Source organism: Cyrtonyx montezumae, unplaced genomic scaffold, assembly GCF_038088225.1.
Source record: "Cyrtonyx montezumae isolate F1298 unplaced genomic scaffold, pur_monq_1.0 scaffold_2, whole genome shotgun sequence".
In the NCBI taxonomy this organism is placed as follows: Eukaryota; Metazoa; Chordata; class Aves; order Galliformes; family Odontophoridae; genus Cyrtonyx; species Cyrtonyx montezumae.
In genome coordinates this window covers 61190243-61206060 of record NW_027071936.1, presented here as the reverse complement: position 1 = coordinate 61206060, position 15818 = coordinate 61190243, and the positions used below count along the sequence as shown (strand labels likewise).

The 15818-nt window shown below is 44.6% G+C and overlaps 1 protein-coding gene across 5 annotated transcripts in view; it reads left to right on the top strand.

The window, feature by feature from the left end:
- FGFR3 (fibroblast growth factor receptor 3) overlaps positions 1 to 15100 on the top strand; it is a 52607-nt gene extending 37507 nt beyond the window's left edge. For 2 of the 5 annotated variants that reach the window (XM_065735886.1, XM_065735891.1), the window contains 10 exons: positions 2658 to 2845; positions 3715 to 3863; positions 3955 to 4076; positions 5305 to 5415; positions 5848 to 6038; positions 7645 to 7767; positions 9314 to 9384; positions 10634 to 10771; positions 11895 to 12000; positions 12079 to 15100. In XM_065735886.1, the coding sequence (XP_065591958.1) occupies positions 2658 to 2845; positions 3715 to 3863; positions 3955 to 4076; positions 5305 to 5415; positions 5848 to 6038; positions 7645 to 7767; positions 9314 to 9384; positions 10634 to 10771; positions 11895 to 12000; positions 12079 to 12243 (1364 nt within the window). In that variant the 3' untranslated portion in view covers positions 12244 to 15100. Of the gene's footprint in view, positions 1 to 88; positions 234 to 2657; positions 2846 to 3714; positions 3864 to 3954; positions 4077 to 5304; positions 5416 to 5847; positions 6039 to 7644; positions 7768 to 9313; positions 9385 to 10633; positions 10772 to 11894; positions 12001 to 12078 lie in introns of all 5 variants that reach the window. The other 3 variants (XM_065735889.1, XM_065735890.1, XM_065735887.1) reach the window with 3 other exon arrangements.
- Positions 15101 to 15818: the final 718 nt, after the last annotated feature.

The following is a 15818-nucleotide window of genomic DNA, read 5'->3' as shown; positions in this document are numbered from 1 at the left end:
GCCTGTGGTGTCCTCACACTTGCTGGGAATGTGGCTTATTCTCTTGTTTTCCCTCTTTCTATATGTGTGTGTTTTTTTTCCCCTGTAGACGGCAGGTGTTAACACAACGGATAAGGAGCTAGAGATTCTGTACTTGCGAAATGTTACTTTTGAGGATGCTGGGGAGTATACTTGTCTCGCAGGGAATTCTATTGGGTTCTCACATCACTCTGCTTGGCTGACGGTGCTACCAGGTATTTCTTTCTGTGCTGGCCTCTCCTTGCCTCTCCTGGGTGCTCTGACATTTGCTTTAGAGATGCCAGGTTCCTGCAGACATGTTATCCAGAGAGGGCCCCCTCTGCAGTTTTCTGTGCCGTGGTGAATTGGCACAGCAGAAGACCCCTGTTGCATACTCACAGCTGACAGATCTTGCATTTCATAGAATCATAAAGGCATTATGGTTGGAAAGGGATATGAAACTCGTCTAGTCCAACCGTAAGATCATCTAGTCCAATCATTTCATCCCAAGATTTAAATTCTTATTGCAGTAATGATGCAGAATGGTCTGTATCTTTGATGTCAATAGCCCAGAGGTGTCCACAGCCTCTGCATTAGGAGGTTGTCATTGGGTACCAAAATAAACACTTTGGCTTCATATGCTGCGAGTGTACTCAGTGGGAGAAGGAAACTCATAGGATGGTCCAGGACATCTAAACCTGACAAGTACAGTGGACATTTTATGGAGAAACCTTTCTGTTCAAACTCATATCTGAACCTAAAATCAGATGCACAGCTGGTTGGTATGAGTACACCTGTCCCTTAGCATTATTTCTGCTTCATGGATGAACAGGCCCAGACAGTGATCTCAAACAGAAGGTCCATCAAAGTCATCCATGGTCAGAGCCCAGGAGCCCTGGCTCCCAGGGCAACAAATGCCGCAGCTGAAAACGATGAAAGCTGTTGTAGAGCTCAATTTTGTGATCCTTTCACGTGCAAAGCTCTCATTGACAGTGAAGTCAGCACAGAATATGCAACAGGAGAAGTCTACCTTCAAAAGGGGTACAAGGCTGTGCCTTCACCTGCAGGATCTCCCTCTAGTTATGGGAAGAGCCCAGGAAAGCTCCAGCTGTGTTCATATGAAAGCTAAGTGTGTGCCGTGCCTTGCAAAGCATACAGCAGTAGCTCTAGAGTATGTTTGGTAGGTCCTTACTGAAAAGGCACCTAAAATTCTATACCCCCACTGTGGCTCACCCAATTGTAGACCATACTTGTGTCTATCTCACAAACACATCTGTCTTGGGATGTGTTTAGCAAGCAGGAACTTTGGCATCTCTAATCTTGACTTTATCTGTGCGGGTGATTTGGTCTTAAACACTTCTCCTGGGGCTGAAGAGGGTTTCCTCCGTGCCTGACCCTCTGCAGGTAGGATCTGCTGGTCTTTTCTCTGTTTATTTGCCAGCTTTATAATAGCTGATCTGATCCTGTTTCTGCTTCTGCAATCCACTGGATGAGAAATCACTTAATGTGGTTAGAGCACTAATATTTCATTTAAGAATCTCCTCATCCTGTCTCATTCAACCATTAGATTGCTTTTAAAATGTATGAACCCCCGCCTCCTATTTAAGCAAATTAAAATGGGAAGGAGGAAAATCACCTGAACTTTATAATGAAGTCAGCCACAGAGAAGGACAGCCATCTGTGCAGCAGCAGGCTCCAAAGCACTACCCTCCACAGTGAGGAAGGTGCAGGATCCAGCCTTCCTGGGAAACCTCTGCTTGTGAACCCCTGTCCTCCCTAAGAGAGGAAATGGAGCAGAGATGCTGTGATCCCAGGAGTTCTGGAAACATGATTTGGAGCCGGCTGCTGCTAGTGGACAGGCTCTCACTGCCTGCAAAGCGTGGCTTCAAATGAGACATTAGGAAGCTAACCATGCTGGCATGACTTCATTTTAAAGTTTTTCACTGCTGACTGTTCCTCTGATACTGATCCTCCTTTAGGGGACTGGTTCCATCATGGCCCTTCCTCTGTTGTGGATTGTGACCAGCCACTGCTGATGGGCTCATGCCATCACCCTCCTGGCTCAGCCACCTGTCCAAGCCATGCCCTCCAACAGAACTGAATTTTCACAAAATAATTATACAGATATCTGCTGTGAGACTTTCCTTTTTGTGATGCATTACCCCTTGGTGCCCTTTGAGCCGCTTGGTCCTTCAGAAGAGGCACTGATCTGATGGAGATCATCACATGAGGTCCAGATGTGCTTACTGGAGGGGCCAGATCAACAAACAGCAGCAAACCCCCATCCTGTAATCTTTGTACATCCAAGGCACCCCGTAACATGGTTTGGATGTTTGGAAAAAGCAAGATCTGGTTCAGAGGGACAGATGCGTGAAGGTGCCTTCATTCTAGAGCAGTGGTTTTCAACCTGTGGGCTGAAGGCTCTACAGCATTATGTCAAAAGATAGTAAAAGTATCCCAGGAAAAGGCAAACCAAAATAATATCTTAGCTTCAGCTGCATGTGGAAAACCACTGGCCTAGGGGGGTTTCCTCACTGGAGTCAGTCAGAAAGTTTGTGTGGATGAGCCAATTTCTTGGCACCCAAATTCTTAGTGCTGTGTGTGTGGTTATGGGAGGCAGTGGTGACCCCACCTGACTGCTGTCTCTTGTTGTCCTGCAGCAGAGGAGCTGATGGAAATGGATGATTCGGGCTCAGTGTACGCTGGCATTCTCAGCTATGGCACTGGCTTAGTCCTCTTCATCCTGGTGCTGGTCATTGTGATTATCTGCAGGATGAAAATGCCAAACAAAAAAGCCATGAACACCACCACTGTACAGAAAGTCTCCAAATTTCCACTCAAGAGACAGGTAACAGAAAGTAGATACAAGATTCCTATTCCCCGCTATGGTCATTCCTTTTTTCTTTTTTTCTTTCTTTTTTTTTTTTTTTGTTTCCCCTTGACATTTTCTTTATAGGTGAGAAACTACCAGAAGGACATTACCCAAGAGCAACATAAGTTGGCTGCAGTGTAGGAGTTTATTGCTCTTTTATTAATATGTTTCCGTTCCAGTGGAGCAATAGCTGATGGCAGCTGCCTTGGATTCGTGAGCAACTCCCAGTGCTCACAGTGCATTTGTGGATGTCACAGAAAGCAGATCTTGCTGGGGAGCAGTTTGACTGTGCTAGAGGGGTAATTTGGGGAGCAAGAGCTGTTTTCACTGAGGTGACTGGCAAACTGTAAACCATTCTCTTTGAGGTGCATGTGGTTCCTCTTTCTCCATGCAGCTAGAGATGCTCTGCTACATGTAATTGCAAAGGTGCTGGAGCAGAAGCATCTGTGTAAAACCACGTAGGGAAGTATACAGATGTCCCAGGTTTGACTTCAGGCATGTGGTGGGCAGTTACCATGCCAGAAGAGAAGTCACCCCATAGCCTATACTTTGTGCACCCAGACACACGTGGAAGCAGACAGAGCAAATTAATTCATTATTACACAGTTGCCAAGAGTCTTCCTTGCAGGAGATCCCTGGCTGACCTGTTCCTGCTTTCTACCAGTGAAGAACCTGACCACATGCTCCTAGGTCAGCAAAATTTTGCAAGGGTGGGGGGCATTTCCCATATAGAAATTACTAGAAAGGTGTCTGTGGACGGAACTACTTCAAAACCCCCCATCTTAAGCACGTTCCCACCCGCTTGGGATACAGTTGGCAATAACACTTAATTTGCTCTACCCAAGCAGGTGTCATTGGAGTCTAACTCTTCCATGAATTCCAACACACCCCTGGTCCGGATCACACGTCTCTCCTCCAGTGATGGGCCGATGCTGGCCAACGTCTCTGAGCTGGAACTGCCTCCGGATCCCAAGTGGGAATTGGCACGCTCTCGGTCAGTCAAACCCACCAGCAGGGTCCCCATGCCTCCTGGGAGTGTCACCTCCCTGGCACCTGCTAACACAGCTGCTTGTTCCTCCTTCCAGCCTGACCCTGGGGAAGCCGCTTGGTGAGGGCTGTTTTGGACAAGTGGTGATGGCAGAAGCAATTGGGATTGATAAAGACAAGCCAAACAAGGCCATTACTGTGGCTGTCAAGATGTTAAAAGGTATGGGGAGCCTGTGGAGGGTAGAGCATCATATTGCGCTGGGGTTTCCTCTCTTCCTCCGTATTTTAAGTCTTTGATTCAAACGGATCCAATAGAAGAAAGGAAGAGCCACTCTTCCGCTTCACCCATGTAGCCCCAGGGTGAGGGCTGTCTCCTTGGAGAGGATGTAAAGGTGTAAATCCCATCAGCAGAAGGGAAGAGGAATTAACCCAGTTCTCTGCCAAGGGGTAATATGATCTCAGAGAAGAAGGGGAAGCGCCTGCATTTCCAGCCAACTCCAGGAACTAGTCCTCTCTTTACTCCCCCCATAACCAACACTGGCTATTGTAGCAAAAGCCTATGCAACAAGCTCAGCTGGAGCTTACAGAAATTCAGCTGCCAAACTCCTTTTGCTCTCTCATCAAGTAAACTCAAATCCAAAACTGCTGAGAGTTGAAAGGGAGCCCAAAATGGGCAATGCACAGGACACCTCTGTAGGAGTCCTTGTTACCTATGTGTAGACAGAATCACCAGGAGTTGCAGGAGTTCAGCTGGACCAGGCAGGGTGGACGCTCTGGCAGTGTGCAGCCCAGGTCTGAGGTTACACAGGGTGACATTTTCTTATCAGAAAAATATTCTTTAGATTTCTTTCAATCCATTCTGAAGTTGTTTTTGGAAGCAGGAGCATTTCCATCTCTTCAAAGCATTCATTGGAGGAGATATCCCCCAATTTTTCTACTTCTGTAGAAATTGTACAGTTTTCCATGAAGAAAAATACATTCTTTCCCCCTGTCCCCCATCCCAGCTCTCACCTTCCTGCATGCTGACCCTCTGGACACAAGGGAGGGAAACAATCATAGAATCATAGAAAAACATAGGTTGTAAGGGACCATTAAAGATCATCTAGTTCCAACCCTTTGCCATACAGGGACACAATGCAAGAAAATTATGCAAAGTGCCCAAACTGGGTTTTTTTCATGAATATTCATCAGGATGAAGCAGAATATGAACTGTATTATTGATTTACGTATGAGCATTTCTCTTCATTAATTCCATTTTTCTTTTTGAACTGGTTTTTATTTTTTGTGATAGTAGTTTTTGTTGTTAATTTGAGACTTCATCCCAAAAATAGAATAAAAACAAAGAATGACACATTTTGTATATTCTTTCCCCATCAATCTCTGTATGGCTATGCCACAATTGTATTAAATGCTTAACAAAGCACTCATTCCTCGCTTGTTTTCTGCAGATGATGCCACAGACAAGGACCTTTCAGACCTGGTCTCTGAGATGGAAATGATGAAAATGATCGGGAAGCACAAAAACATCATTAACCTGCTCGGTGCCTGCACTCAGGACGGTATGTGCTGGCAGGGCTCGGGGAGCTGTGTTTCACATTCCTGCATCCACAGCATTGGTCTGAGTCTCCCACATGGCTTTCTGGAGCTATTCTTGCCCTGTAAAGGACCAAACCACTGTATTTGATCAGTGCTGAGAAACTATTCCTCCTTCCTCTGGCTTGCTCACAAATCTACTGTGTGAAATTTGTCTGGGCCCTGCTGATGACCAAACAGCTCCTGCCTGTTTCTGATGTGGTTTGGCTTGAGTTGCACCTTGTCCCCAAGGTCCACCTCTGTGTCTTTCTCCTTTTCTCATTAGTTTAAAATGATGTCCTCGAGTTTTGTGGTTATTTCCATTTAATTGCTGACTGACTGCCCCCAGTGATCCAAATGATGGGATTTTAGTGGGCAGCCTAGCCCTCAGTCTCTGCTGATGGTGCTCTTGCTTGCAGGACCGCTCTACGTGTTGGTTGAATATGCATCGAAGGGGAACTTGCGGGAATACCTCAGGGCACGTCGCCCACCTGGCATGGACTATTCCTTCGACACCTGCAAGCTGCCGGAGGAGCAGCTGACATTTAAAGACCTGGTTTCCTGTGCCTACCAGGTGGCCCGGGGCATGGAGTACTTGGCGTCACAGAAAGTGAGTTGAGCAACCTCAGTTGATAAAAGCATCGGTCATAGAATCACGGAGTGATTCGGGTTGGAAGGGGCCTGAAAGCCTACCCAGTTCCAACTTCCTGCTCTGGGCTGGTTGCTCCCCACCAGCTTAGGCTGCCCAGGGCCCATTCAACCCAGCCTTGAGCGCCTCCAGGGATGGGGCACCCACAGCTCCCTGGGCATCCCGTTCCAGGGCATCACCACCCTCTGAGTAAACAGTTTCTTGCTAACATCTAACCTAAATTTCCCCTCTTTTAGTTTAAAACCATTCCCCCTTACCCTATCATTATTCACCCACGTAAAAAGTCAGTTCTGCTTTTAAGTTCCCTTTAGGTACTGGAGGATTGCATCTGAGGTCTCTCCAGAGCCTTCTCTTCTTCCTTGAGAAGAGACCTATGTGTTCAAAGACAAGCAGTACTGTGTGTGTGCAGGACAACCTCAGGCTTCTCCCTTTGGAGGCCAGATTTTTCATTACAAAGGATTTTAATTTCTTTGCTGAAGGCTTAAGCTGTAGAAACCTGTTCCCATATGCAGGCTACATGAGCCATGCAGCTGAACAGGTCTTGTCACTCTTCAGCATCTCCAAAGTGCTAACAAAAAACACAAACAGCCCAGACTTTAGTGCCTGCCCTCAGCAATTCAGCATCTGCTACATGTAGAATGAATTTGTTTTCAGAGTGGGACTCTGCCCTCAGTGAGCATCAGGGTGAGCATCACACAGAGTTGTGAGCTTTCACCTTTAAGAGTCAGGAGTTCCATGCACCCCTGACTTCCCAGCTCCCTTGTGAGATTGCTAAAGATGCAGGACACCCAAGAGGAAGCCAAGATCCCTCGTACTGCACACGTGTTTGTGGTTGTCACCAGCACATGTGGGCTCATTGCAAACAGAGCTGGCGGTGGATTTGGCACATAGATGCCCAGGATGCTCCCTGGGGAGTGCTTTGTTGGCGTTGAGCCTGCTGCTGTATTTGCTTACATCACACCCTGGGATTAGTCCTGATTTACCCTGACATCAACAAGTGGAGTATCAGGCCTTAGGGTTTACTCCAAATGTTTAGCTCCAGATTTTAGGTGTGTTGGCCCTGAGACTGCAGTTCACAATGGTGGTTCACAGTGGCTTAGAGCTGCTTGCTTCCTACACAATGCAGGCAACTTTAACTTCTTTCTCAGCTAATGACTATGATGTATTCTGGGTAAATTGGGGATGTCTTAATTAATCGGAGGTTTTTTACTCCAAATGTCAACCAGTACTGCTCTTTGTGGAGCAAATGTATTAGAGACAAATTAGTATCCCAGTAGGTGCCTACAGAAGGAGTAGGGTTTGATTTCTTACCCATGCATCCCCTTTGGAGAGGAGTGCTGCACGGCCATGTCAGTGCTGAGGCTTCTGATGAGGTGTTGCTAAGAGGTGGCTCCCACTGAGCATGCATGATGAGGCAGTGACACAGAGAGCCAGGAATTAAGCAGTACTCACAGCTTTATGAGCTTGGGAGTCAATGAAACGGCAGCTCATAAACCACACGTAGCTGTTAGTTCCAGGCTCAAGCAGCTAACAAGCCCTTATTTATGGACTTGCTCACCTTTCACAGTGCATTCATCGTGACTTGGCAGCCAGGAATGTGTTAGTCACTGAGGACAATGTGATGAAAATAGCTGATTTTGGCCTTGCTAGAGACGTTCACAACATCGACTATTACAAGAAAACCACCAATGTAAGTACTGAACTGACAAGCACATGCAGCTTTCTTTTTTGCAGGGAACTGCTATCCCTGCAGGAAGTGGCCCTCACTTCACATCTACCTTTCTAGACTGGACAAAGGGGCTTAGGATAAAGAAATCTGCTGTAGCTTCACCTGGTGAAGAGCCATAGGCAGGCTGGTCCCAGGCAGCCACTCACCATTTGTTTTCTTCCCGCAGGTGCTATCAGCTGATTGAGAGGTTCTCATCTCAGTCAGGTAGACTATAGGCTAAGAGAAACTAAGATTTTTACCAAAGAGAGCCTTTTCTAGCCTCAGCTAGTTGCTCAGCTGTTCATAAAGGTCCCAATGAGCCAACCTCTGGCTCCACCAGAGCCCTTGAGAGAGGAATATGACCTTTTTATGTGTTTCTGGAGCTACCTGGCTATCATGTATTTCTCTCTAGTTTTTAAAACAGAGCTCCATGGCTCCACTACCAAGGTGAGAATATGGTCCCAAAGCAGTTTCCATAGAGTTTAGGATCCAAGGACAGGAGAGAAGACCAGTGTCTTGGTTCAAAGCCCTACAGCAGCCGTTGAGCTCAGAGCAGTCCGTGATAAATCCCTCCTCATCACTGTCGCAGTGCAGACATGAAGCACATCCCAGTGCTCCACAGCTTTGTAACTGCAAAGAGTCTAAATGCTCAGGCAGTTCTCAAAGCCCGTCAGCCCGTACTAATCCCTTGCAATATCATAACATTTAATTTTTAGAAAACATTGAGAGTTTTGATTCCAGCTAAGATGGATTTCCCGTTTGAACTGCACTGTAGATCTGAGAGCATTACCCGATTTGTGCACCCTGCTTATGTCCCATCTCTAGCTGCCTACCTCAGTGAAATGAAGGATAAGAGGAGTATAAAACCCTCCCATAGCCATATTACACCTCAACCTAGCACTAGTCCTTTGTTGGACTCCAGGGGCTAAGAAAAGCCCAAAAGAGTAATGATTAAATTAGTATTTGTTGTCTCTTTTCTTGTATGAGACAGGCATGTTTATAACCCTGATACAGAATGGTCCTCTGGAAACCTGGGATCAGGTCTCTTTTTCACTCCAGTGGGATCAGGATTTGATTCTTGGAGAATCTGACCTTGGAGAATGCTCTCGGAAGTTCCCCTTGTAGTTCAGCCTAAGCAAGATTTGGGCTGGGCATCACATTGTTTCTTCCAACCAAAGAGATGAAAAGTGTTGTGCCATGATCTGCTTCAGTGCTAGCTGCATATGTGAGCAATTGGTGCAGTTCCCATGCTAAGATTTAGATGCTCTGATATGTTAAACCTGCCTTGGCAGAGAAATACAGTTCTCTGCAGAGAGCATTTACCACAAAGATTGTCAGCAAAGATCCAGGGATCAAATGCTGTAATCTGTTTATATGCGGCCACTACTGCTTTGCGCAGTGACCGGGAAGACAGATGTGATTGTTAATGAAAATGTTTCAAACTGGATTAGAAAAGAAGATTCAGATGGTGCCGTTGTGGCTGGGGGAATATGCTGATGGGATGTTCCCATTGTCTTTCTAATCACAGGGTCGGCTGCCTGTGAAATGGATGGCTCCAGAAGCATTGTTTGACCGGGTCTATACTCACCAGAGCGATGTGTAAGCATTACCCACATTTAAAAAAATAATAATAAAATGACAGCAGAATAAACACTAATACTATCCCAAAGACAAACGTACTGCTAAACTCAAGCTCTGTCTGGGACACCGGGGTCTGAAAATGCAAATGAATCAGTTCCAGGATGCAGCTTTGCACACGTGGTTCTGTTTTACTGTTATCTGGTTGCTTTTAACCACGGATCTCTAGTAAACTGTTGAAAAATTACTGGAAGGCAGGCAGGTATTTCTTGTGTGGTTTATAGATGAGGAGATTCATTCCACAGGCTGCTCTCTTCAAGTTTGCTTTCGTTTTCCTGACTTAAATGGAAAGCAGAACAGTCTGGGAAGTAGTTTCAGCAGTTTTTTATCGTGTCTGAACTTCACATGGACCAAAGTAGCTCAATATGCATACACTTTTTATTTCAATATTTGGTTAATAATAGTTTTTCACATTAATTTAGCAGACGGGCTGCCTGTTCCCCAAGGGTTGCCGCTTGCAGTTGGACAAATGAATCATTTCTATTTCTGTAAATTTCACATACTTTGGCTTTATTGATCTTAAATCATAGTTTCCATGGTTAGGTAATGCTGCATTGGGGATGACAGATAAATCAAAGCTAGAAAACGGGAGAGAGAGCATGCCTGAAAGGGAAACAGAGACAGATAATCCCTGTTTTTAAAAAGAAAATGAAGAAGGCGAAAGATATTTTTGAAAAGAGGACTTTTAACCAGAGCACAGCTGCAGGAGTGGAGTGTGTAACATTAGTGCTCTGCTGATTTTTGTTGGGGTATTTTTCTCTCAGCTTGGCCAGTGAAATGAGTGTTGTAACAAGCAAGTTTTGGTATCAGCTTGCACAATTAGTGGCCTGTGGTTCCAAGCCTGCGATTCAGTGAAGCTGTGCATGAATAATTTGATTTGTTCCATTCAGTGGAGCTGGTGGAAGACCTAACAAAGAGCTGGGGGTAATAGATGGGCTGTCACCTATCTGATTAAATGCTCATTTCAATTTCAGACTTGGTGCCTGGGATTTCTTTGCTATTGAGTTGGATCAGCGGAGATCTCCAAGTAACTAGTAAAAATGGCCTAGGCAATTAGTCATGCTATTGATGACTTTGTTAGCTATGCATGGCTGCACAGAAATAAAGCAGAGCAGGGGGAAGGGGATATTGGGGGGGGCGGGGGGGATGTGGAGGGAAAAAAAAAACCCAAAACCTCATTGAATTTTAAAGATCTTTCTTTGGTTTCCAGCTGGTCTTTTGGAGTACTACTATGGGAGATCTTCACTTTGGGAGGGTCTCCATACCCGGGAATTCCTGTTGAAGAACTCTTCAAACTCTTGAAAGAAGGCCATCGGATGGATAAACCTGCCAACTGCACCCACGACCTGTGAGTAGAGGGTGTTGACCCCTTCTCCTCTTCCCACTTCCCCTTCCCTCTGTGGCTACAGACAGCCAGGGCCATGGCCAGGCCCTGCTTCAGGCTGCTGGGGTGTCACGCTTCTTCCTCATTCATTGGGTGGCAATTTGGTGTGCAGCTCTGGCATCTCTTAGGACAGGACCTCGTCCTGCTTTCAGAGCCTGTATGCACATGAGGTGATCAGTAGTGAGGGCTCCACAAATCCCTCCTCCCTGCTCCAAGGTGATGCTGTAGTCTCACACCCTCCTTGCACCATGTCTCAGGGATGCTGTCCTTGGAGTTATGGTCACAGCCTATTTTGTATCCAATTAAATAATTACACTCAGTTTTGTAACTAAGTTTTCATAACTTCAGTGACTCCTCAAGTCAGCCTGAGCACAGGAAGCTGTGCCTGCCCATGCTCAGTGGGGAACTGCACTGGATTGGAGCCCTGTGGAGAAGGACCTGGGTGTCTTGGTGGATGACAGGTTGGCCATGAGCCAGCAGTGTACCCTTGTGGCCAAGAAGGCCAATGGGATCCTGGGGTGCATTAAAAAGAGCATGGTCAAGGAAAGTGATCTTCCCTCTCTACTCTGCCCTGGTGTGGACACATTGGGAGTGCTGTGTCAGTTCTGGGTTTCCCCAGTTCTGAAAAAAGATAGAAGGCATCTAGAGATACTCCAACAGAGGGCCACGAAGATGATTAAGGGCCTGGAGCATCTCTCTTATGAGGAAATGCTGAGAGACTCTCGGCTGTTCAGCCTGGAGAAGAGAAGCCTGAGAGGGGTATCGTAACTGTTTGTAAGTGTCTAAAATGCAGGAGTCAAGTGGATGGGACCAGTCTCTTTTAGGTGGTGCCCACAACAGGGCAAGGGGCAATGGGCACGAACTGGAACCCAGGAAGTTCCGTATAAAACATGACGAAGAGCTTTACTGTGGGGATGACAGAGCCCTGGAACAGGCTGCCTGGATAGGTCGTGGAGTCCCCTTCTCTGAAAATACTAGACACTTTGCTGCTTAACCTACTGCAGGGAACCTGCTTGTGTGGAGGGGGTTGGACTTGATGATCATCTTCAGAGGTCCCTTCCAACGCCTGTGATTCTGTGCCCTGCAGGTACATGATCATGCGGGAGTGCTGGCACGCTGTCCCCTCGCAGCGACCCACCTTTAAGCAGCTGGTGGAAGACCTGGACAGAGTTCTCACCATGACATCCACTGACGTGAGTATGATATTGGTACGGGGATACGGGGAGGGGTGTCTTGTCCCCAAGCACACTAACAGCTCTGTCCCCTTTCAGGAGTACCTGGACCTCTCTGTGCCCTTCGAACAATACTCGCCCGCTGGCCAGGACACCCACAGCACCTGCTCCTCAGGGGACGACTCGGTTTTTGCACATGACCTGCTGCCTGATGAGCCCTGCCTGCCCAAGCACACGCCCTGTAATGGCGTCATCCGCACGTGACAGCCTCCCTGGACAGACAGATGGATGGACAGGCAGTGTGCCCACCCTGGTGCAAGCACAGAGCCAAGAAGACAAACACATAGTGAAGGAAGTTTCCATGAAACTGCTCAGTGATGACGGAGGATTTTTGTTGTTGAGCTGTTCAGGGTTTAAAAAAAAGAAAAAGAAAAAAAAGAAAAACAGGTCTTTTTTTTTTCTTTTTTTTTTCCCATTTGCTGTATAAAAAGTCAAGAAGCACTGTTTGGCCTGAAGGAACTCATCTCTTGCCAAGATGATCTATCGTGTATGATTTTATTTTATATGTAGTTTTTAATTTTTTTTTTCTGTTTTCCTAAGCAGAATGTTAAACCTGGGGGCACTGCCCTCCTGCCTGCGCTTGCCAAGCGCCCGAGTAGCCAATCTGTGCCTACAATACAAAGAAGAGGAAAAAAAATCTTCCTTTTTTTTTTGAAACAAAAAGAGAAAAAGAGAAGCTAACGAAAAAAGAAATGTAAAGAATGTAGAAATTCTTTGCTTATGCAATCTGTACATGAACCTTTTTGGTGGAGCTGAAAAGCCACGTTGCCTGCAGGGATTCATATATTTATAGAAATATCTATATTTTTGTTGTCGTCGTTTTTATAGCTTCGTGACCTTATTTCCCAACTACATAGAAGGAATCTTTTTTTTTTTTTTTTCAGAAGAAGAAGAAAAATAAATAAATAATACGCAAATCAACGTGGAGGAAGAATTAAAAATAAAATAGAAAAAAATAAAAAAAAAGACATTCAAGTCATCCTGTTGGAGGAGAGCACCGCCCAGCCGCTGGCCGTGTCCTGTAGGGATTGCACGTCCGTGTGGCATCTTGAGCTGTGACCCAACCTACAGGAACAGCCATCTGGGGAAAAATCTTGCTTTTTGGAGATGGGGGGGGTTGCATACTTCTGCTTACAAAGGGCGAGTTGTAGGGGAGAAGCTCTCCCAGCCCATGGCACCAGCGGTTTGGCTCCATCTACGTGCAGTGATGTGGAGAAAGAAGTTACGGGTACCTGTAGGCAAGAGCCTTTAACTTATATCAAAAAGGTTTATTCCAGAGAATCTGTGTATATATCTATAAATATATCCTGTATATATATAAATAAATATATGGGGAAAAAAAAAAAAAAGAATGTATAATACTAATTCAACATAAAGCAGTACTGAGAGAGAGTCTCAAATATGAGCATTGCAATCTAGGATATACTGATCTGGGTGAAAGAGAAGAGTTGTGTTTGTTTTATATCTTCACAGTTTTGTTTTAAAAATTGTATGTTAACGTGTATATTTGTAAAGTTATTTATAGACATTAACATATCTGTTCTTTGGTTTAAATAGCGTAGCATTACTGTAAACTTTAAATTTCACCAAGTTTAAGGGTGTTTTTTGTTTAACTTATTAAAAATGGAGAAAAAGTATATTAATCAAGTTTTTCTTTTGTGTTTATGGGAAATACTGAAAGAATGTATAGATGTACAGTCCTTTAACAAATTACATTTAATGTTTTATATATATATATATGTGTGTGTGTGTGTGTGTATTCGTTAAAAAAATATTAGTTTATCCTGGATTGCAGTGAGCAAAGGTAAGTTTATTTTTCAATACATCACCAGTGGTTAAAGCCAAACAAATAGTGGAGAGATGATTTTTACGTATTTCAGAAAAAGAGGGCCAAGATGGTATTTCTTCCATCACTTTAACACTGTGCATTAAGGGGGTGTGGGTGTTTATTTTTCTATTTTCGAATGAAGGCAGTCTTTGTGGTCGAGTCAATAAGAAGCACACAGCAGAGCAACGTGTTGGCTTTGGATGACACGGATTAATATTTTTTCCCCCTGTGCCAGTAACATTGGATTTTGGACTTAAGAAATACCATGCAGGCAAAAGGAGTGACATTGTTTGCGTGGGAGATGCAACGACTGCATATTTCTTTTGCATCTAACACACTGAAAACTGCCAGTGATGCCTAGTTTTCTACGTTCAAAATGCTGTGCTTTTTCGTTTCTGAATGTCAAGACAGCAGTTAAAAGCACACGAGTGAAAAAAGAACCTTCACATGGCTCAGGATGACAGGGGGGGAGGTTTGGGGTGGGCTTTTTTGGTTGTAATTTCTTCTTTATTTTTGTCCAGAAGACTTTTATCTGCTACCACAAAGAGGCAAGGAGAACTGCATCCTGAATTCCTCCTTTGCGTTTTTTTCTGGTGCATATTATATATCAAGGTTTCAGAACAGCAGGATGGCTACATCTCATTTTTAAGGGGTTTTTTGTGTTTTTTTTTTCCTTCTTAGAGCCACAAAATCCTTATCCTAAAATAAATAATTTATAGTTTGAGGTTATTTCAATGGAAGTTTGAGAAGGTAGATTTCTATAGAATTCTGTTTTGTTGGGATTAAAAAAAAAGAATTTTTTTGTATTTTCTTACAAATGTCTGCTAATTGTGTACATTCCAAGTACTCGAACTGTTGAGTTTCGTGTACTGAAAAAAGAAAATGTACAAAACTGTGCATGATTTCAAATGTTACTAGATATTATAAATATATATATAATTTATTGAGTTTTTACAAGATGTATCTGTTGTAGACTTGTTGACTTAACATTTCTTATTCAATGCTTATATAGTTTTATAGCCTGGACTATTATCTTTAAAAGCTTAAAAAATAATTAAAATCCCAATTTTGTTACATTTTATACTGTTGATGTTACAATCCACAGGTTTGCATAGTGACTTTTCAACGAGCAACTCTGTTCAGTTTATTTTAATAATGTACTTCTGTGCCTGACAGCTGCAGCTGTCAAAGGTGTGAGACAAACACTAAATAAAACCATTCTGCTTTTGTTAACATGGCAAACTTAATTTTACCAGAAAAAATAAAAATAAAAAATAAGTTAAATTCTGGGGTTTGTTCCCAGTTGTGAGGGTCCAGTGGAAAAAAAAAATGCATCCCTAGCAGAGGGGCAGGTTTGATAATGAAACCTGGGTTTATTCGGAGCAGGAGCTCTCCCAGTTTGAGAGTGATTGCTGGGAAAGAGAGAGAGCACGTGAGCACCCAGAGCAGGCATTTAGTGAACTGTGGGATGGGTACACCAGCCCCATCCTGCCCAAAGGGCAGGTGTGTTTGATTCCTTTGTGTTTGGGAGTGTGCAAGGGAGCCCTGTAAATCTGTGCTTTGCTGGCAGCAGATGGGGTGCACTGACTGTATGAAATTAACAGACTCCTATTTGTGATCTTTTGAGCTGCTTCCCAGAAACCTTCTAACTTTTGTGTTCAAGTCTTATGGGGAGTGGCTGGGGGAGCTGGGATTGTTCAGTCTGGGGAGACCTTATCACTCTACAACTGCCTGAACAGAGATTGTGGTGAGGTGGAGGTCAGGCTCTTCTCCCAGGTAGCAGTGATAGGATGACAGAGAATGGCTCTATGTTACACCAGGGGAGATTCAGGTTGGATATTAGGAAAAATTTCTTCTCGGTTAAGAGTGGTAATGAATTGGAACAGACTGCCCAGGGAAGTGATGGAGTCATCATACCTGGAGCTGTTAAAGAACCATGGCTCTGAGCAAC